This window comes from Mastigoproctus giganteus, chromosome 8, assembly GCF_048544385.1.
Source record: "Mastigoproctus giganteus isolate SK-2022 chromosome 8, ASM4854438v1, whole genome shotgun sequence".
NCBI classification, from domain to species: Eukaryota; Metazoa; Arthropoda; class Arachnida; order Uropygi; family Thelyphonidae; genus Mastigoproctus; species Mastigoproctus giganteus.
Window position 1 is genome coordinate 134,977,354 of NC_143582.1, and position 19,293 is coordinate 134,996,646.

At 36.4% G+C, this 19,293-nt stretch overlaps 1 protein-coding gene across 5 annotated transcripts in view; it reads left to right on the forward strand.

The window, feature by feature from the left end:
• LOC150081835 (E3 ubiquitin-protein ligase CHFR-like) overlaps positions 1 to 19,293 on the forward strand; it is a 352,893-nt gene that overhangs the window by 80,131 nt on the left and 253,469 nt on the right. For all 5 annotated transcript variants that reach the window (XM_090378929.1, XM_090378930.1, XM_090378932.1 and 2 more), the window contains exon 4: positions 7,852 to 7,915. In XM_090378929.1, the coding sequence (XP_090235055.1) occupies positions 7,852 to 7,915 (64 nt within the window). The remainder of the gene's footprint in view (positions 1 to 7,851; positions 7,916 to 19,293) is intronic.

Below are 19,293 nucleotides of genomic sequence, written 5' to 3' on the forward strand. Positions count from 1 at the left end.
CCCTTAAAAGATGATATCCGCTCTACACCGTCATCAACCTTTGCCCCTGGCAGACATACCCTGGTCCTATTCCACCTATCCTTTTTGCAAAGCATGTTCCCCGCTTCCCTGACAATAGAGTCACCAACAACTACTAGTTCCTGTGGGACCAGCGCATTCTGCCTAGGGGGCTGCCTCTGTGTTGCCTGATGACCAAGTGCAAGCTCTGGCGGTGATGTGGGCGGCTGAGAGCTTGATGGCCCCTCAATTTATTTCCTTCGAGGGCATCCACCCTGTCCTTCAAGCTCTCATAAAGGCCCATAACAACGCTGAGTTGTCGCCTGATTTCCTTGCACTCCTTACATCGTGCACACACAAAGACATCCCCCTTGGCAGTATCATGTCCCGTACCCGACTGCTCCGCAAACATCAAGCAAACAGTTCATTTTAAAAGACTGTGATTCAGAGGGCAACTGCCCCCTCAGTTCTCCCCTGAACCACAGCACTCCCATTAGCTTGAGCCTTTTGCTTTGCTGCTCTGGTCTGAGTCATGATTCCGATTTAATTCAATAAAATTTCAAAACAAAATTAAATCCTTAAGTTATATCCCAAAACAGTTATATGTATTAATTATTTGTTACGATTAAGTCGTTATATATATATATATATATATATATATAGAGTTAAAAGTACAATTTAATTGACAATAAAGTTTATCAAGATTAATAGATTTACTGATTAATTGACAATATTATATTATGCACTATACTACACTAAGGTTATGCTATCGTGTAAAAATGGCGGGAATTCACGAACGGTACTTAACACGTGGATTTGATACTGTTACCGATACTAAGTAATACCTACAAAATCTCTGTCTAAGTTAAACTTTAAACTAAGTATCGTAATTAGGAATATAAAGCTACTCTAGAAATAAGTTAATATGACAATTTAAGCTAATAAATCAGGAAAAACTTCTCTGTTCCAAGAGCTTCAAAGAGCTTCGTCCGCACAGGCTCCGCATTTGATGGAGTCCGATAGCTTGAAAATGAATATCAAAACAGTATTAATTTAATTTCACTCTAATTTAATTTCAGTACAGTGACTTGTTACGTAGTTCCAAGATCAACATTTTAAAAAATGATCAAGTATATTGCTTGTAATATTTGTGTTATATGCATTTATCCGAAGTCTAGTCTTTGTGTTCTACATTGGGTAGCTGTCACATTGTTTCCTTCTCTCTTTTTTTTTCCCCCTTCTCTGGAGTGGGTCCCCAGAGGAATTTGGCCCACCTTTTGACATCATCAGGTGGGTCAGAGTCTCGAATTGAGACAGTACAAGCTCCATTGGGACTGGCCTACCTTCCTGTGGTGTGGATTGGTACCCAGAATCATCTGTCCTGGTGACTGATGCTTCTGGGTAGCCAAGTGGCCAGAACATAACTACAGAACACACACATAATATAGACAAATCTACACAAACACATTTCTGGCCCTTTTACAGTGGTACTGTGCTTCACAAAGATATGAGGCAGAGTTGAACTGACGTTCTAGGAGCCGCCCCCCCCTTACAAAAACACATGTCCACATGTGCCTGGGACAGAGCCTTATCCCCAATAGTTCATAACATTTAGGTGATTATTATTGGTTTGGGCTGGTGGGACTGCTACAGTCACCTTTCTCTGCTTCTTTAGCACCCTCTTCTGAAGCAATACTTTCATTAGATATATTATAATTCAGTCTCATTACTTTTTTTTGATGCACGAAACTATCACACTATCATATGATGAAACTAGATGCCAATTAAAGTTGGTCAGAATTTAAAAGCAATATGTATAACCCTATGAAACATTCTTTTAATGTCAAATATGCAAATATTTCTCTCTGTTTAGATTTGCAAATTGTTTCAATAAAAAAAAAAGTATTGTATTGTGGCAGGCCTTGTTTCCAAGTTCCAACAGAACATAACTGAAATAAATCATCAGTTGAACAACAAATTAGATGCTATTCAACAGTAACCCAACAAATTTTTCCTAAAACCACCTTGGAAATTAAAAGTAAAGGTGATTTCTTTTTATTTTGAAACAGGTCCCAGCAAGTTAAATATGGAACTCGCTAACTATTTAACTAATTATATTAACTTGTCACAAAAGCCTGCCATTCAGCTTTCAAATCACATGCATATGAACCATTAACTCTTCAACTTATTCTGGGAGACCAATCAGATGTAAATGAACTCGTTACCTTCCGCAAGTTAATAAATCTTACCAACCACATCTAATACAGTAACATCAGTTACAACCTAGGGTTACCAAGCTTTTGCACCATAAAACCACAAACAGCAACCATTTTTTGTCACAAAACATCTCTCCAATTATGAAATGTTTTTAATGCTACAATTCAGAATAGATTGCCATTCAGCCCATGCAGAAAGAATATTGTTCTACAGGGACATTATTTTAAGATATGAGGGAAATTGTCCAATGCAGGTTGTGAAATACAGTTATTGAAATTAAACAAATATTTTGGATAATTAAGATATCTCTATTTTTAAACAATGGGTAAACATGTTTTTCATGTTTCTCTAGCAGTTTTGGTATTCTTTATTTAAAAAAAAATATTCACTATAAGGTTGGCAGAAGATTTAAAGAAAAAATCAACTTGAAGTAATTTAAGTTACTTTTCATGAAATAACTTAGAGTTATTTTTTATTATTTTTTTCCCCTTCTCAGAGTCACTTTAAACCAAGCTTAATTACTTTTATCAGCCAACTAAGTTAGTTTAGTTTAGTTGGTTTTAAAAAGTAACTTACCTCTCTCTGATGTTGATGTGGGAGGCATTTTGAAATGCTGTTGCTTTCCAAAGTAAAACTTGCTGAGATTCAGGATTATTATTATTTTATTTTTTCCCAAAGTTAAATTTGAAAGTAATTTCAAAAGTGAATAACAAAAGGTGGCTGGTTGTCATTCTCCTTCAGATCATTATTAAACAAGATTGAACTGTATTCTACAAACATATATTCTCTGCTATTTTGATAATCATGTTATCTTCTTGAAAATATTTTTTTGGTCCAGTGAAGCCTGGGGTTTGCTTTTCAGGTTATACAAACAGCCACAGTAAGTGCCATGGGACAGCAGAGAATTCATATCTGTATAATGAAACTGCATTGTACCCAGTGAAGAGTTTATGGTGGTGGGTTTTTTTTTTATACATTTTTTGATGAAAGAGTAACATCAGTTGTATACTGTTGCTTTATCAACAAATTTGTTGAAACTAACGGAGTGGGAAATTATTCACCAAAATTGTGAAATACCAAATAAAATTACCATAGCTTTTTTTTTTTTTTAAATTGAATTATCAATTTGAAACATCAGTAATTATTAGTAAAGGCTTTATATTTGTAGTCTTAGTTCACCTAACATGAAACCATATGGTTTTCATCTCTGAAGGTATCTGAAAGTTTTTTTTTATGTTTAAATCAGCGGTTCTCAAACTTTCTGTGCCCACACCTCCCTTGACCTGTAAAATTTTCCTGGCACTTCCCTTGAAGTAAAACATCTATAATTGTGCAATTTCTTATTTTTAATATGTTAATACAATAATTCAGACTCGTGCAAGTCAAAGAACGTGTGAAAATACCCGAACCAATTGCTCGTAGTAATTGGATCTCAAGAATACGGTCAGGGAACACAATGCATTCTCTTCGTCAAAAATACCCTAAATATTTTCTATAATTATTTACATTAATAATAAGATCAAATAGTAGTAGATATCTAATTGTAATGAAAATCATTCTTAATACATTTTTAATATTTGCCATGGAAATCTTACGTAAACTATCACATCATCTGTGATGCCCCTGGTAAATTACGGCGCCTCCCCAGGGCATCGCAATGCACAGTTTGAGAACCGCTGGTTTAAATGTTATACAAGATGTGCTCAACATGGTTTTATTGACCAACAGGAACTATTACCCAACGGTTATATTTCTTCTTCTTCAGTGAACTATGGAGTCAAAAGTCCTTCTTCACTTAAGAAATGTTATCTGAAGTTTATTGGCATGAAATTTACTTCTTTTATTCAGCTCAAATTGCTTCCATCATATGGTTACTTCAGAACTGTTTTTTAGTAGATGGAGACTGAGTTTTCTTGGATGATACCATCCAAGAAATCCTTTCTTGGAAGGATACCATCCAAGCACCTTTTTCTGTGCTGAAGCTTCATACGGCTTTCATTGATTCTGTAATCAACAAGACCAGTAATGTTGGAATTCCTCAGGGCAGCTCAATCTCAGCTCCTGTTTTCTGTCATTTTCATTTCCTTCAATTTATAATTTTTTTTTTTTAATCATGCTGATGACATTTTCTTGCTTATTAAGTCATATGATAATTCTGATGTGGTTGACCTGGATGCCACAAATCTGGTCTAATCTTGATTGTGTATTGTCTTTTGGCTTGCAGATGAGTACTTCCAAAACTAAATATCTTGTCATTTTCATAGGCAAAAATTGTAGAGGCAATACTACGGTGAATCTATCAGTGAATTTTAATTTTGATCTGGTCTTCAGTTACAGTTAAAAATTCTGAAATGACATGCCCTTTTGCACATTTTTCTATATTTAAGCCCAATCAGGCTTAAACACAGAAAAAAGGTGAAAAAGATGCAATGGTAAATTATTCAATGTAGATTTTTGCAACCTGTGGTATTTGGTGATCTGGTCAGCTGCCTATGTGGACAGTCTGCATTCTTTCCAGTGATAAAATGTCAAGGTGGTTATCTCTTCTCTCCTTGCCATTCTCATATCCACGGAAACCCCATCACCCCAGTCATCAAGCACAAAGATCTCGGCGTTATATTTGACTCTAAACACAATTTCAAACACCATGTTGCAGACATTCATAACAAGGTCTGCAGAGCAAGATGGCTTGCCAAACAACACCTCCTTCATGTCACAGAGCCTGAGTACATGCTCCAATACATATACCAGTTTCTGCAGCCAGGCATCACCTACAGGTCAGAAATCTGGGTGTCGGCAACGAAAACCACCCTAAAAACCATTCATCTGATGAATACTGGCTTCTTCGGTGGGTCCTCTTCAAGCATAAACTGCCACCACTCATACATACTTCAGATATCACCCAACTTCTAAATTACAGAAGTCTCCAAATGGATGTTCGCCCTCCACTTGCTTGTGTCAATTAAAATGATAGCGAGTGAAGTCAATACGCCAAATTTTTGGCATATGTGCAATTGGAGGATCCCCCAAAAACCCTTAAGAGCCCTCCCCTCTCTGCAGTCTGTGGCGTGGAGGCTCAGAATAGGTTGTTGTTGTTTTTTAGGAGCATTAGCAACTGAGGCCATATTGCTCCGGGATATGCGGTGGTCCTTCCCTGACCTTTCCGCATCCTCCGTATTTGGTGGTGACGGGCTCGAACCCCGGTCTAATCAAGGAGCATGTGCTATGCACTGCTGCTCCTTCCCACCTGGCTACGGAGGCGCCCTCAGAATAGGGGATAGATTACAGTCTGTCCTCGTATAGCACGACAGTTGTGTTCCTGGAAACCCTCGTGCAATGCAAAATCGTGCAATATAAACAACAGGCCCTATGGGAAAAGTAGGGTTATGTGCCGGCCACCCAAGATTGAACACACATTTGTTACCAAAACATTACCAAACACAATAAATAATCATAATAAAATACTTATGTATTTTATTATAATTAAAATATGTAATAAAAAATATTATAATTTTTTATAATATTTTTATTATTATTTTATTATAATATAATATAAAATACATAAGTATTTTTTACGAATAAAATACTTACGTATTTTATTACGACTATTACGTAATAAAATATTGCTAATGCTTTTGCTTCTATCGTAAGCAAACTTGATTTTTGTTTGATTTTCTATCCAAACAGATGACAGCCGTTCCATCTCTTCCAATTCTTTGTGTCTTAATCTAATGGATTTTAATTACACTGAGTTGTTCTGTTCCTGCTATGAAATTTTTTATTTTCTCTGCATTCTTTGTAATTCTCGGCGTTGCCTCATTTAGGTCTGAAAGCACGTGCAATATCACGTGGTCTTTCATTTCGCTCAAAGCGTTTCACAATTTCATATTTTTTCTCTATCGACAGAGGCGGACTGGCCATAAGCCTGACCGGGGAAACCCCGGTGGGCCGGAGGCCTGTGTGATTTTGGCCATAAACGCTAGTATGAGGCCACTATAAATTTTCCCGGGTAAGAATTAGATCCAGTCCGCCTCTATTTATCGATATTGCTTTTCTTTTTCTCTCTGAATCTGTAGTGTCTTCACCAGCACGCTTCCTTTTCACACCTTTTAAGTATTTTACTCATTTTTAGGGAATAAAGCACAATTATAAAATGAGGAGGCACGCTTGATACACATAAACAAAGCTGTGCGCGTGTAGCAACTGAATAATCAACACCGTAAAGGCAGAGATACACTATTAACACCTCACATTTTACTAAAACACATTTCTAGGGGTGACTACCATAAAACAATAAAAACAATTTCCAGTTGCATTTCGGCTAGTGGAATCTGTTATAAACTGGTAGTAAACTCGATCTAATTGCATTTGCGATTATACCGATAGCTGGAATTGTGTTGGTTTTTACGTTATTATGGTGAAATGTGTTTCCCCTTCACTGATATAAAAAACAAATACATTTCAGAATCTTCTCTTAATTCTATCGTGTTGCGTTCGGTTGGGGTGACTGTGCGTTCGACTGCCATTTCTTGTAAACACGAAGGCGAATCATGCATAAGCGAATTCGGTTCGTGTTATATAAGATATCGTTCCCCTATTTATAAATCGTGTATGATCGAATTCGTGTAATATAAACATGTGTTATACGAGGACTGACTGTACTGCCCATGGAGATGCTCCACAACGTCCAGGAGATAGATGTGGACTACAAAAAGTTCATAGAGGGCAAATCGTACAGAAGACGCATCATCAGGGACCAGCTTTCATCTTCAACCGAGTGACTGCCATCGTCTTTTCATCGCTTTTCATGTCTTCATTTTACATGTTAATATTAATCTTATATGTAAAATATGTAATTATACGTTTTATGTCCTAATATATGTTTTAAGTAATTTTTCTTGTATTAGTTATTTAATGTTAAACCCCTAGCATTGTCGCTGTTATGGGTATTATTGCATCAGGCAATCATGTAACCAGTCACTGCCTGCAATAAAGATATTTATTATCATATGGGCCTAGAGTCCAGGTGGTGGTGGCATACAATGAAATTAAAGGTTGCCCTCTCTGTCATACCCAAATTATTTTATAACTTGGGATGTGCCCCATGCACTGCTGAAAGCAGGGTATTCTACACGCCTAATAAGCTCTTTATTGGTGTTGATGGCCATGTTAACATTTAGCATTTGGTTGCATTGAGGATTCACTGGCTTTTCTGAAGAAGGTCTCATCTTGCATTTCAAGATGAGATGACTTAGAAAATTGACTGTAACCAACAGAAAGGCCTACGAAGTTCATGAATCAAAAACCATCTTGATGCTGTGTTATGGATGGATTATTCATACTGGATCAGAGTATGTCATAAAGCTTGGACACTGAATTCTTGGGAAATGAATTCATTTGGAATTTATTCTCCAAGAATTCCTCTTATCTAAGACTTTTTCTCTACCCCCCTCATTAGGGTGGTCAAATTCTTTATAAATCCCTCCAGGTATCTGTGTTGAGGTGTGCCTTGTTATGTGGTTTTTTGAGGGGGACAAATAAGGATAGTTTTTATTATTATTAAACGTCACTTTTCAAATACTAAGCATAATTGCATGTCTTTCAAACATGATGGAGCATTACTTTTATTTAATACAGGGGTGTCAACTCAAGGATGGAGATAAAATTTATATGGTCAGACAGAAAAAACATCCTGAAGCAGGTAAAATTATTTCTTTTTTATCATATTAGGATTTACTCCATAATTTAGTGTGTTCTTTAATTGTTATTATTATTTTTTTATGCATTCTAAATTCTTTTGTCTTTTCCCTGCAGTTCATAAGTAGTGTAGGGAAAAGACAAAAGAGTTGCCATTGTACTGCTAATTGTCAGATTATTATTGAACATTAACTAACTTAATGTTCTTAAGTTACTTAAGAATATTAAGTATCTAGCTACTAGATAGTTATTATAGTAATTATTTAGTTACTTAAATAACTAGATGTACAGCTGGAGTGTAGTGCCACACAGGTACAATTTTGGATAGCATCAAACTGCAGGTAGTTGATAATAGAGGAGGCTTATGCATAATTTATATGAAGCCCCCTGAGCATTGCAGGCAGGCTTCTAGAATAATTTTGTAAGGTTCTGTCAGTGATATACAAGAACTTTTCCAGGGACAAAGAGGTGATTATCCTGTTGTATAAAGCAGTAATTTGGCCACATCGTGAATACTGAATACAGATTTGTAAACCTCATGTTAGGAAGGACATAGATCTGTTGTAAAGAGTTAAGAGAAGGGCAGTGAGATATTAAACAGCCTACTAGATGTGCAGAAACATAAGAAATTCTGTTAAGCTTGTCCCATTAGAAACGTAAAATGTATAGCATGAGAAACTGTTTGAAAGCTGTCTGTTCTGTCCATATGATTGCACTGCAGTAGTCAGCACAAGTTTTTTTTTAACCCTCTTGTAGGCATGCTTGGTGTATTTTATAAACTGAAAAAAGGAAAAATTAAAATTGTCTATTATCCACAGAATTATGTCTATGAATTTTAATATTCCTCCAGTGTAGTTTTTGGTGTTAATCTGTATCAATGATCATTTTTTAATTGAAGTATAGCCAGTGGTAAGCTGTGAATATTTTAGCAATGGGCTCGCACTTTTGCCGACTTTTTGATGTAAAACATCCTTTGGGTGGGGTGGGGGGTACCGATCAAGTAAATCTGATCGGTCATGGAAGTGACATCATCCGCGGCATCTGCCAGAGGTGCTTCCCACACTCAGACCACTAGTCTGTGTGGCGCACTCACTAGTAGTATGATTAAAGCATGGGACGCATTTTTCGTGACCAGTACGATATCTGAGTTCTAACTTTCTGGAATTTTTGAATAGTATGTCACAATCATACTTACTGCAGTAAGCATGATCACAAGTATTTGTCATGTGGCTGCAACAGTACAAAGATTTGTCAACAATTTCTTATTTTGTCTTACATATGCAGCTGTTCAGGGCACCCGACATTGCATTGTTAGGTGCTCCGACATTTAGATACGTTGCAGTAGCAAGTAAAAAAAAAAAAAAAGTAAAGTGTAGCCATTATCAACCTACTGCAGGATGGAAGCCTCCTCAACAATTCATGCTGAGGGAAATGAACCATAATCTGCCACGCTGGTCCAGTGCGGGTTGGCAGATCAACCATATTCAGCAGTCAGGGGCTTGAACCCCAGTCTACTCAAAGAGCGTGTGCTACTGCACTTCTGCTCCTACCCACTCGGCTATGGAGGCCGTGTATGTCTTTTACTTTAGTTATCATAAATCCATTGTATCTTGTCTTCCAGAAATTATGGAAATTTGTGAATGATCAATAAAATATTTACAATACAAAAGCTCTTTTATTTCGTATGCAATATATACAAATCAAAATATCTAAAAGAAATGCAAAGGATGTTTCACATAAAGCCATCTACCGTATGTACTCAGCAGACCTGCGACTTTTTTATTATTTTTTTTTTACAACTAGGGAAATATAATGGATACATTTTTTTTTCATGATAAAATTTTAATATTGCAAATAAAAAATAACATAAAAATATTTTCCATATTACAAATAACGAATTATCACAAAACATTCTACAATATAAAAACATATATTACATAAAAAACAAACTTTCTAGAAAAGTACACAAAAATCACAGATTACATGAAAAAAATTATTGTACAAATATTCAAGAAAATTTTATTCTAAAAATTGCCATATGCAATTTACTTCTTTATTAATATTTGTTGTTAATCTTCTTTGCTCAATAGCTGAGCTGTTATTACAGAGGAATGATTTGACATAACGATCCGGATCAAATTGAAGCAATGGTTTTCCATTTAGATGTATGGTCATCATAATCTGCAACGTGTTTAACTGTCAACAGTATTCATTTATTCACCCAATATTATTCATTACGCTGAAAGCTCGCTTAGCTTCAGCACTGCTAATCACAATGGTTTCAAAGATATTTTCTGGCTTTCTTAATTGAAAAGGGAATTTCACTCGATTTTAAAGATAACCTGTCTTCGACAAAATATCTAAAATCATTAATTTTCATTTCATATTTTATCAGAAAACAAATTTATTATTCGATTTTCACCATCTTGCCACGGAGACGAAAGTTCTTTCATATTCCACGATTCCAGATAGCATATGTTTAAAATTTCTTTCAATGGTATCGTTATTTTCTTTATTTAATTTAAAATCACTCTCTTGCATTAATAACTTATCCTTTAAGGATAAAACAATGCATATAATAACTTGTCACAAGGTAATTTTACTGTTCTTACTTTCGATTTTGATTCCTTCAAATTCTTTCCACTTCAACATGCTCTCGATTTTACCTTCATAATTTCCTTCAGAATTTTTCAAATTAGCAATAGCATTGATAATTCGAATAATTATTTTATCTGCTTTTACCATAGTGAATCTGTAAAGCTTCTGAAAGGTTGAATCGTTAAGAAATTCCAGATTTTAAAGTTGATTTAATAATCCGAAATATTTAACTTCTGATTCAAAATTTTTGCACAATGCAGGATAATTCCCTTAACCCGCAATTACCATCCACAAGCTGCTCATCGTAGCCCGAACACATGACTGATTTTTATAGTTTCCACATCAAGTTCTTTAGCAATCATCTGTAATTCGCGCTGATTTTTTGGAGATTAGTGATATAATGCATACAGTTGTTGGTTTTTTGTTTTTTTTATTGCTCCTATGCCGTTATATTTTAGAACATTTTCTACACAGTGAAAGCCTCGACGAAATTTCAAAATCTGCCAACATTTCATCTTTGTAAAGTTTATATAATATCTCAGTTGCCTCAATCCCCCTCCCCTCTACGTTGCTACTCTCACTAGTTCTTCGAATATTGTGCAAAATGTCGGAATCACACAGATATTCAGCTATTCTGACCATGTAAACATAGACAGGAGAAATTTACTGGAAGGCTTGGATCAATCACTTCTCCGAAAAACATATGCCCAATTGTCGGAGTAAAGGGGAACTACAACACAGGTTGACCAGAGGCTATTATCCATGCCGGGAATAGTCTTAATCCTCTGACTGACTATGGAAAGCATATTGACTAGCCCGACTTCTAGGTATGTGACTGCATAGGTTTTACAGACACCACTAACATTGTGAAACGGTAATCCCTTTCACCCTTAATTCATGCTTTCTAATTACCTAATTACCAGAGGTGAGAACAATGCATACAAAGTTCTCTCCTAATCCGTTCGTTACATGGAAATTATTTTCATTCAACGGAAACTACTGTATTTTAAAAGTAATTACCAAGAGGAATTTAAAAAAATTTGGTATAAAGAAGTTGGTTAAACAGAGGTCCGACTGTAATTAAATAAAGTAATTTAAAGAAGTAATTTTAAAGTACATAACTGATCGATTGCACCATTAAAATACTGGGAATGGGACCCCGCTCGCCCCACCATCGTTTTGACTCTGGAAACTCAATAATTGGCTCCAGGATTTCATTTGTAAAATAAATGATCGTCTCAACAATGGGCTCGCAAATTTTCAAAAAAAATAACAATGGGCTCTTGCGAGCCCACTATAGCTCACCACTGAGTATAGCCATAAAAATTTTTTATATTTTTCTTTTTGCCTGCCGTGTTGATTTTCCGTAGGGATTTGGTTTCAGCTTCACTTGCTCTTGCTTTGTCATTACAGATTGGAAATGGAAGTAATTTTTTTGGATAAACAGACTTATGACTTCTGTTACTATAGATGTTATTTGCTTTTATTATGCATACAGTGTCAGAATTACTATTTCTTGCCTTTTTATTTTAGAAAGACTGAATGGTGTTAATGTATACCATATGTCTGCTCTTATACTTTTTTTTTTTGGTGCACTTGCTAGAGAGTTAAATATAATATGTTTAAACTACTACCACTTCTGGCTTTCTTCAATGCATTTTATGAAGGTTATTTTTATTAATAAAGTTAAACAACTTGCACTGATTTCATACTGAGATCACTGAATACTGAATTATACACCCTATAGTATTTGCTAACAGTTTGATGAGAACTAACACAGAGAGGTGTAGTTCTCTTTGTTAACTGAACATACAGGAAATGTATATTTTTGTATTCTGTGATCTTAATATGATATCAACCCTGGGGACTCACATCTGGTTGAGTATGGGCTTGGCACACCCAGGATCTCGAGCTGGATATCATCATTCTTCTCTTTCTCGGTGATTCCCTTCTACTTTTGACTCTCTCTCTCTCTCTCTCTCTCTCTCTCTCTCTCTCTCTCTCTCTCAGGGTAACTCGGGAACTTTTTTTTTTTTTCTTGGTGCAGCATAAGCCTCAGGCTTCCTTGCACCATTTGGCTATTAATAATAATAATAATAATCAGCTAAGTTGTTAATTAAACTAACCTTTTGTAAAATCTACTGAAGAAGATTCACAAGATAGGGTTAAATGTGCAGGAACCACTATTAAAATTGTAACTATATGAAGCACTAATACCTCTGCAAGAATCACTTTTACCTCTGCCAGCGGCTACTGTTAATCTATTAGTCCGTGTATCCCCCCTAAGCTAGCAGTTTTTCGACCCACCTAACTCTGCCTCGATAGCATCAGCAAATATTCTTGCGCCCTTTCTATTTAAGTGTACCCCATCCCTGTAGAAGCAGTCTCTCCTGTTAACAAGCACGCCAGACTGAGAAAAATTCTACCCCTTGAGCCTTGCATAATCTCTCCAGAGCAGAATTGATTGACAAGGCTCTCATCATATACCCCCTCCTATCGTGTCTGGGCAGAATTGCAGACACTTTCGAATTCAACCCTAACTCACGGCTTTTTTTCAGCATTGTCTTGTACTTGTTAAGTAATTCTGCCAGTCTCCAAGCATTTCTCGTAATCTGCCTTTGCCTGTCTAACCTCCTTTGTGACTTGATTACAGACTAGCTGATATCTGCCGTAGGCTTCTGTGAAACCTAATAATTTATATGCATACCATGCATTTTTGTTCTCTGCCACTAGTGTCATTAGGTCATCTGACACCCATTTAGGCCTAATCCTTGAACAGTATTTTTTTTTAGTTGGGACAAAAAGCCTTGTAGCTTGCAAGATTGCTTCCTTGAGTGCTACCCATTTAGAATTCATCATTGGTAACGTCATCAGTTGATCCCACTGTATAGAATTTAAAAACTGTCTGAGACCATAGTAGTCACCTTTACAAAAACAAAAACCCCTTCTCTCTACCCTTGATGGTAGTTACATATTTAAGTAAACCCGACACCAGTACACTGTGATCACTGTTACCTAGTGGTTCCTTTATTTGCAAATTCTTGATGCATGAATAATCACTGCTGATAATCAGATCAAGGATATTATTCCCTCTGGTTGCCTCTCGAATGTGTTGCTGTAGAAAACAGTCCTCCAATAAATCCACAAAAGTCTTGCTAGCGTGCGAGTGATCAATCCACAAGTTCCAGTTAGTATCTGGAAAGTTAAAATCTCCTATTACAAGACATTCTGATTTACTGGCCCATTATTTCTCTGCACAACTGTTTATTGTACTCATCAGAGTCATTGGGCCTATAACATAACTCCTACTCTCATTTTCCCTTTCCCAGTGTTTATGTCACACCAAACAGACTCAACATTGCACTGTTCACCCATGTCAACTGGATACACTTCTTTAGATTTTGTGTTTCTTAACTAACAGCATAGCTGTTCCTCCCTTCCTACTCTGTCTATCCTTTCTGTACAAATTGTACTCCCCAAATTCCAATTCTGCACTGCTTATATCTGTGTGACACCATGTCTCTGATATCCCAACTATCCGCCTTTGATGTCTTGATCAGCACTTCAAATTTATTTACTATACTTCTAGCATTGGTGTACATGCAAGTATAAATGCACCTGTTCTTACTCTAAACATATGGGTTGTTGGAATAGTTTTCATTCTGTTTTTGTAGTCCTTCCCTTACCCTCAGTAAGGTGTTTAGGCTACAAGTTTGGTACAATTCAAGGTAGAATTGGGTAGTACATTTTTGGTGGTTAAGGTGTATTATAGAGAGTTCACTTCGATGCATTATTTAGCCATTTTAATATTAATATTAGCTGTCTTGATCACTCTTCTAGCTTAACAAGTCACTTGAAACTTGTTTGACTTTTCTCCCTTTTATTATTTCAACTTTTTGCAATTTAACTTTTCTAATGGTGAATTCATTTTTCTTGGTGATTTTAATGTTGCCAACTCCAACTAGTGTCATTTTCTAGTTCTACTGAACCATCTAGTTGGGACTCCTCATTCTTAGAATTTTTTGGTACATTGACTACTTGTGCCATATTGTGCCAGTTTATTTGTTACTTGAATTAGTAATATAGTAATAGCAATCACTATATAGTGCAAGGAAGCCACAGGCTTTTGCTGCACTGGCAAAAAAACAAAACAACAACCCAACCAAATAGATAAGAAAACACAAATTATGTGCTTCCCTCCTCACACAGTAAGTTTCCTGTTGACCTTTGAATTGGATACTTACCTGTGTTTATGTGGTTTTAAAGTATTGTGTCTGAAATGTTTGTTCTCATGTCTGTAATGTTTGTTCCAATTTCCGCATTTTATGGTCAAACAACCCAGATTAACTCATGGAAGAAAACTCTGAACCCTCTGCTTGAGAATGGCTAACTACCTCCTTGTTGAAGAAGTCTTTTAAGGCTTCTTCAATCAACACAAGTGGCAAAACCACTATACTGTCATGGAGAAGTTATCTAGTGGAGAGATTAAAGCTTTAGCTGTCTTTAATAGCCTTACACAGGTTTCCTGTTTAACTACTAGAGTACTAGATGGTTCTTATCACCCACCTTTAGCTGTCTTTAATAGCCTTACACAGGTTTCCTGTTTAACTACTAGGGTACTAGATGGTCCTTATCACCCACCTAACACTGGATCGTTTCCTCACTAGAAATGCTTTACAATTAATGTTAGCTCCCCTTTAGGTACCTCATATCTCACCTTGGTTTCATTTCTCATGCTACTCTCTCTCTCTCTCTCTCATGGCTGTTCTCAAGTGCACATTGTTTTGTATTACAAGAATGTCAAATATGGGATGAATTATTTGATTTCTATTACTCTTGCTGTTGGTCAGGCTAAATCAGGGCTGGCAGAACACGGTAAGCCTAGTAAGTAGGGCATAGGGATGCCAATGTCTGAGGCTAGCTGAAATTCAAAATTTTTATTATAATAATATTTAATAAAAGTATCACAGGAATGCCAAATACATTTTGCCTGGGCTAAATCTCTGGTCCTAATACTTGCTCTAATTGTATTGCTGCAGTCATTTTTGTTGGAAAGATATATACATATATATATATATATAAAATTATACATATATTTGAATAACGTTTAAATATAATTGGAAACGGAATTCTTCATAATAAAAATAAAAATTGTACAGCATACATCAGAGGCAGCAAAAAGCGTATTCCTCTACATGATGCTTGAAATATAACCATACAAATAAATTAGAATAAGGATTAAAATAAAAATAAAATAATGCCAGCAGTATGGCAAGACAAGAGCGAAAAAAAAGTCGAAATTAAACCTAAATTAAATCAAACCAAGCAGGGAGGGAAGAGAGGGGTAACAAGAGTAAAAATATTGCAGCAGAAACTCTCTAAAATAATTTAGAAAATCTAAATGTACAAATAATAATTCATTGAGTTTTTAAAAGCCAATTAGAAATTTAACGGTGCCCCATCTGACGGGCACCAGGTCCAAATTTATGTGAAATATCACCAACAGAGATGTAAACCACTACAATAAAACAAAACAAAAATAGACTGACCATTACACCCCACCCCATCTCGCTAACGCTGCGCCTGTGCTGCCATCCATAGTTCATTATTCGTCTATATAAACTGGTTGAGATTACTTTCGTCAGTAGTGTGGCTTTGTACTGGAGTGCTCTATTCTATATTCTAAAAATAGAACTCTGTTCTATTTTTAATTTTCGCTGCATCAGGACCACCGCTGTTCAATTTCCCTGCATTGGTGGTCCGATCTGGGGATCGGGTGGTGGACTGATCTTTCGATCAATTCTCCTTTGCTGCGATTTGTCTAGCGTTCGAAATGCAGCGATTCCCTGACCATTATTGACCTTGTGGTCCTCTGTCCGAGATGGGGCATAATGTTCAGTCTATTTTTGTTTTGTTTTATTGTAGCGGTTTACATCTCTGTTGGTGATATTTCACATAAATTTGGACCTGGTGCCCGTCAGAGGGGCCACCATTAAATTTCTATTTAATTGGCTTTTAAAAACTCGATGAATTATTATTCGTACATTTAGATTTTCTAAATTATTTTAGAGAGTTTCTGCTGCAATATTTTTATTGAGTAGATGTGTGTTATAGGCCAAATGAATCTGATGAGTATAATGAGCAGTTGTGCAGAGAAATAGTGGGCCAGTAAATCAGAGTGTCTTATAATGGGGGATTTGAATTTCCCAGAGATTGACTGGAATTTGTGGGTTGGTCACTCACACACTAGGAAGGCTTTTGTGGATTTATTGGATTCGTTTTCTACAGCAGCATGTTCGGGAGGCAATTAGAGGGAGTAATACTCTTGATTGATTATCACTAGTGATTCTTCATGCATCAAGAATCTACAGATAAAGGAACCACTAGATGGCAGTGATCACAGTGTGCAGAAGTGGGATTTACTCAAAGAGATAACTACCATCAAGGGTAAAGGGAAGGGTTTTTGCTTTCATCAAGGTGACTATGATGGTCTGAGACAGTATTTAAATTCTATTCGGTGGGACCAACTTATGATGTTACCAACAGCAAATTCAAAATGGAAGCATTCAAAGAATTAATCTTGGAAGATACTAGGCTTTTCATACCAACAAAGAAATATTGTTCAAGATTTAGGCCTAAATGGATGTCAGATGAACTAATTAAACATGTGACAGAGAAGATAAATGCATGGGATACATATAAATTAACATGTGACACAGAAGCCTATGATAGATATAAGATGGTCTGTAACCAAATTACAAAGGAGGTTAGGCAGGCGAAGGCAGATTACGAGAAATCTTTGGCAAAGGATGCAAAGAAAAACAGCAAAGAGTTCTTTACTTATGTAAACTCTAGAAGGAAGGGGAGGAATCATATTGGTCCACTTGATATTGATGGTTCAACTGTTGATGATCCTGCTCAGGTATCTAACAAACTAAATGAATGTTTTGCATCTACATTCACACATGGGGAGTTATTCAGGGAGGGGAATGCCGGAGGTGTATTCAACTCTGGCAGTAAGTTAGATAATCTTGTAATAACTGAGAGTAAAGTGGAGGAGAAATTGTTGAAGATAAACATAAGAAAGACATCTTGGGTGGATGGGATCTATCCAGTTATATTAAAGGAGGTGGCAAAGGAAGCAAACCCGTAACCATAATTATGAGAGATTCCCTGGACTCAGGGGAGGTGCCCATGGACTGAAAATCTGCAAATGTGACCCCAATCCACAAAGGAGGATCAAAGGGAGATATAGGTAATTACAGAACTGTAATTACTTCTGTTTAACTGTTTAATAACTGTTTAAGAACTGTTTAACTTCTGTTCCAGGGAAATTAATGGAGGCACTGGTTAAAGAAGCATTGCAGGATCTAGACAAGACTTCAGTTATAGCTCGGACACAGCATGGGTTTGTTAAGGGGAAGTCTTGTCTGACTTATTTGATTGGATACTATGATGTAGTCACAAAGGAACTGGATGTAAAGAATAACTTTGATATCATATATTTGGATCTTAGAAAGGTCTTTGATACTGCCGCCCATGGAAGACTGCTGTACAAATTGGAGAAGTATGGCATTGAAAGCAAATTGCTGCTATGGATAAAGGGATGGTTGAGTGGGAGAGGACAGAGTGGTAATCAATGGACATTGCTCTTTGTGGACTAATGTTATTAGTGGAGTCCCTCAGAGTTTAGTGTTGGGTCCATTGTTTTCTGTATTTATAAATGATATTGATGATGGTATATCAGGCTTAATGTCCATGTTTGCAGATGGTACAAAGGTTGCCTGGGTTGTTAATGACACTAATGACAGTACACTGCTGCAACAGGATCTAGAAAAGTTGAGCAGATGGGCTGAGAGGTGGCAAATGAAGTTTAACATTGACAAATGTAAAGTACTACATATGGGAAGCAGTAATCCCAGAGTAACGTATCAACTCTGTGGTACCACACTGACAGTGGTAGAGAATGAAAAAGACCTGGGGGTAATTGTGCAGGCAGATATGAAATTTTCTGAGCAGTGCAGATGGTCTGCAAGAGTAGCTCATGGTGTCTTGTCAATGATATACAGGAATTTTTCTAGCAGGGATAAGGAGGTAATTATCTCCTTGTATAAGGCAATGGTCAGGCCACACCTTGAGTACTGTATACAGGTCTTGAAGCCTCATTTTAAGAAGGATGTAGAGCTATTGGGATGAGTACAGAGAAGGGCAACAAGATTAGTGAACAGAACAATGGGTTGCTCTTACAAAGAAAGGCTTAAGTTTTGCAAATTACAGTGTCTGGACACTATGCACCTGCGAGGTGATGTGACTGAGGTGTATAAAGCCTCGAATGGTTTGAGCATGCTCAATGCTGATGGAAATCTTCCTCTTGCTCAGAATAATCATGTGAGAGGGTATAAATTCAAATTGAGGAAAGACGTAGAATAGATGTGCGGAAGTTTGCCTTTAGCCAGCAGGTAGTTGATTGGTTGAACAAACTTCCATCTCTCGTTGTACAAGTTGATAGCTTAAATAAATTCAAGGCAGAACTTGACAAACATTTGGAGCGAGGGGATGGGTGAAATAAGGGTTTTTTTTTTTTTTTTTTTTGGCTGATGCTATATAAACTTGCTTTCTTGTATCATGTGCCAATGCTAATAGCTAAGGTTTCAATCATAGCATTACTGAAATTATGGTGATGGAAGTGAAGAAGTTCAAAGTTTGTATCATTGTTACTGCCTAAAGAAAGATTTTTACTTTTTGATCTGTGTCCATTTATTCTGATGTTTAAAGAATTAGATG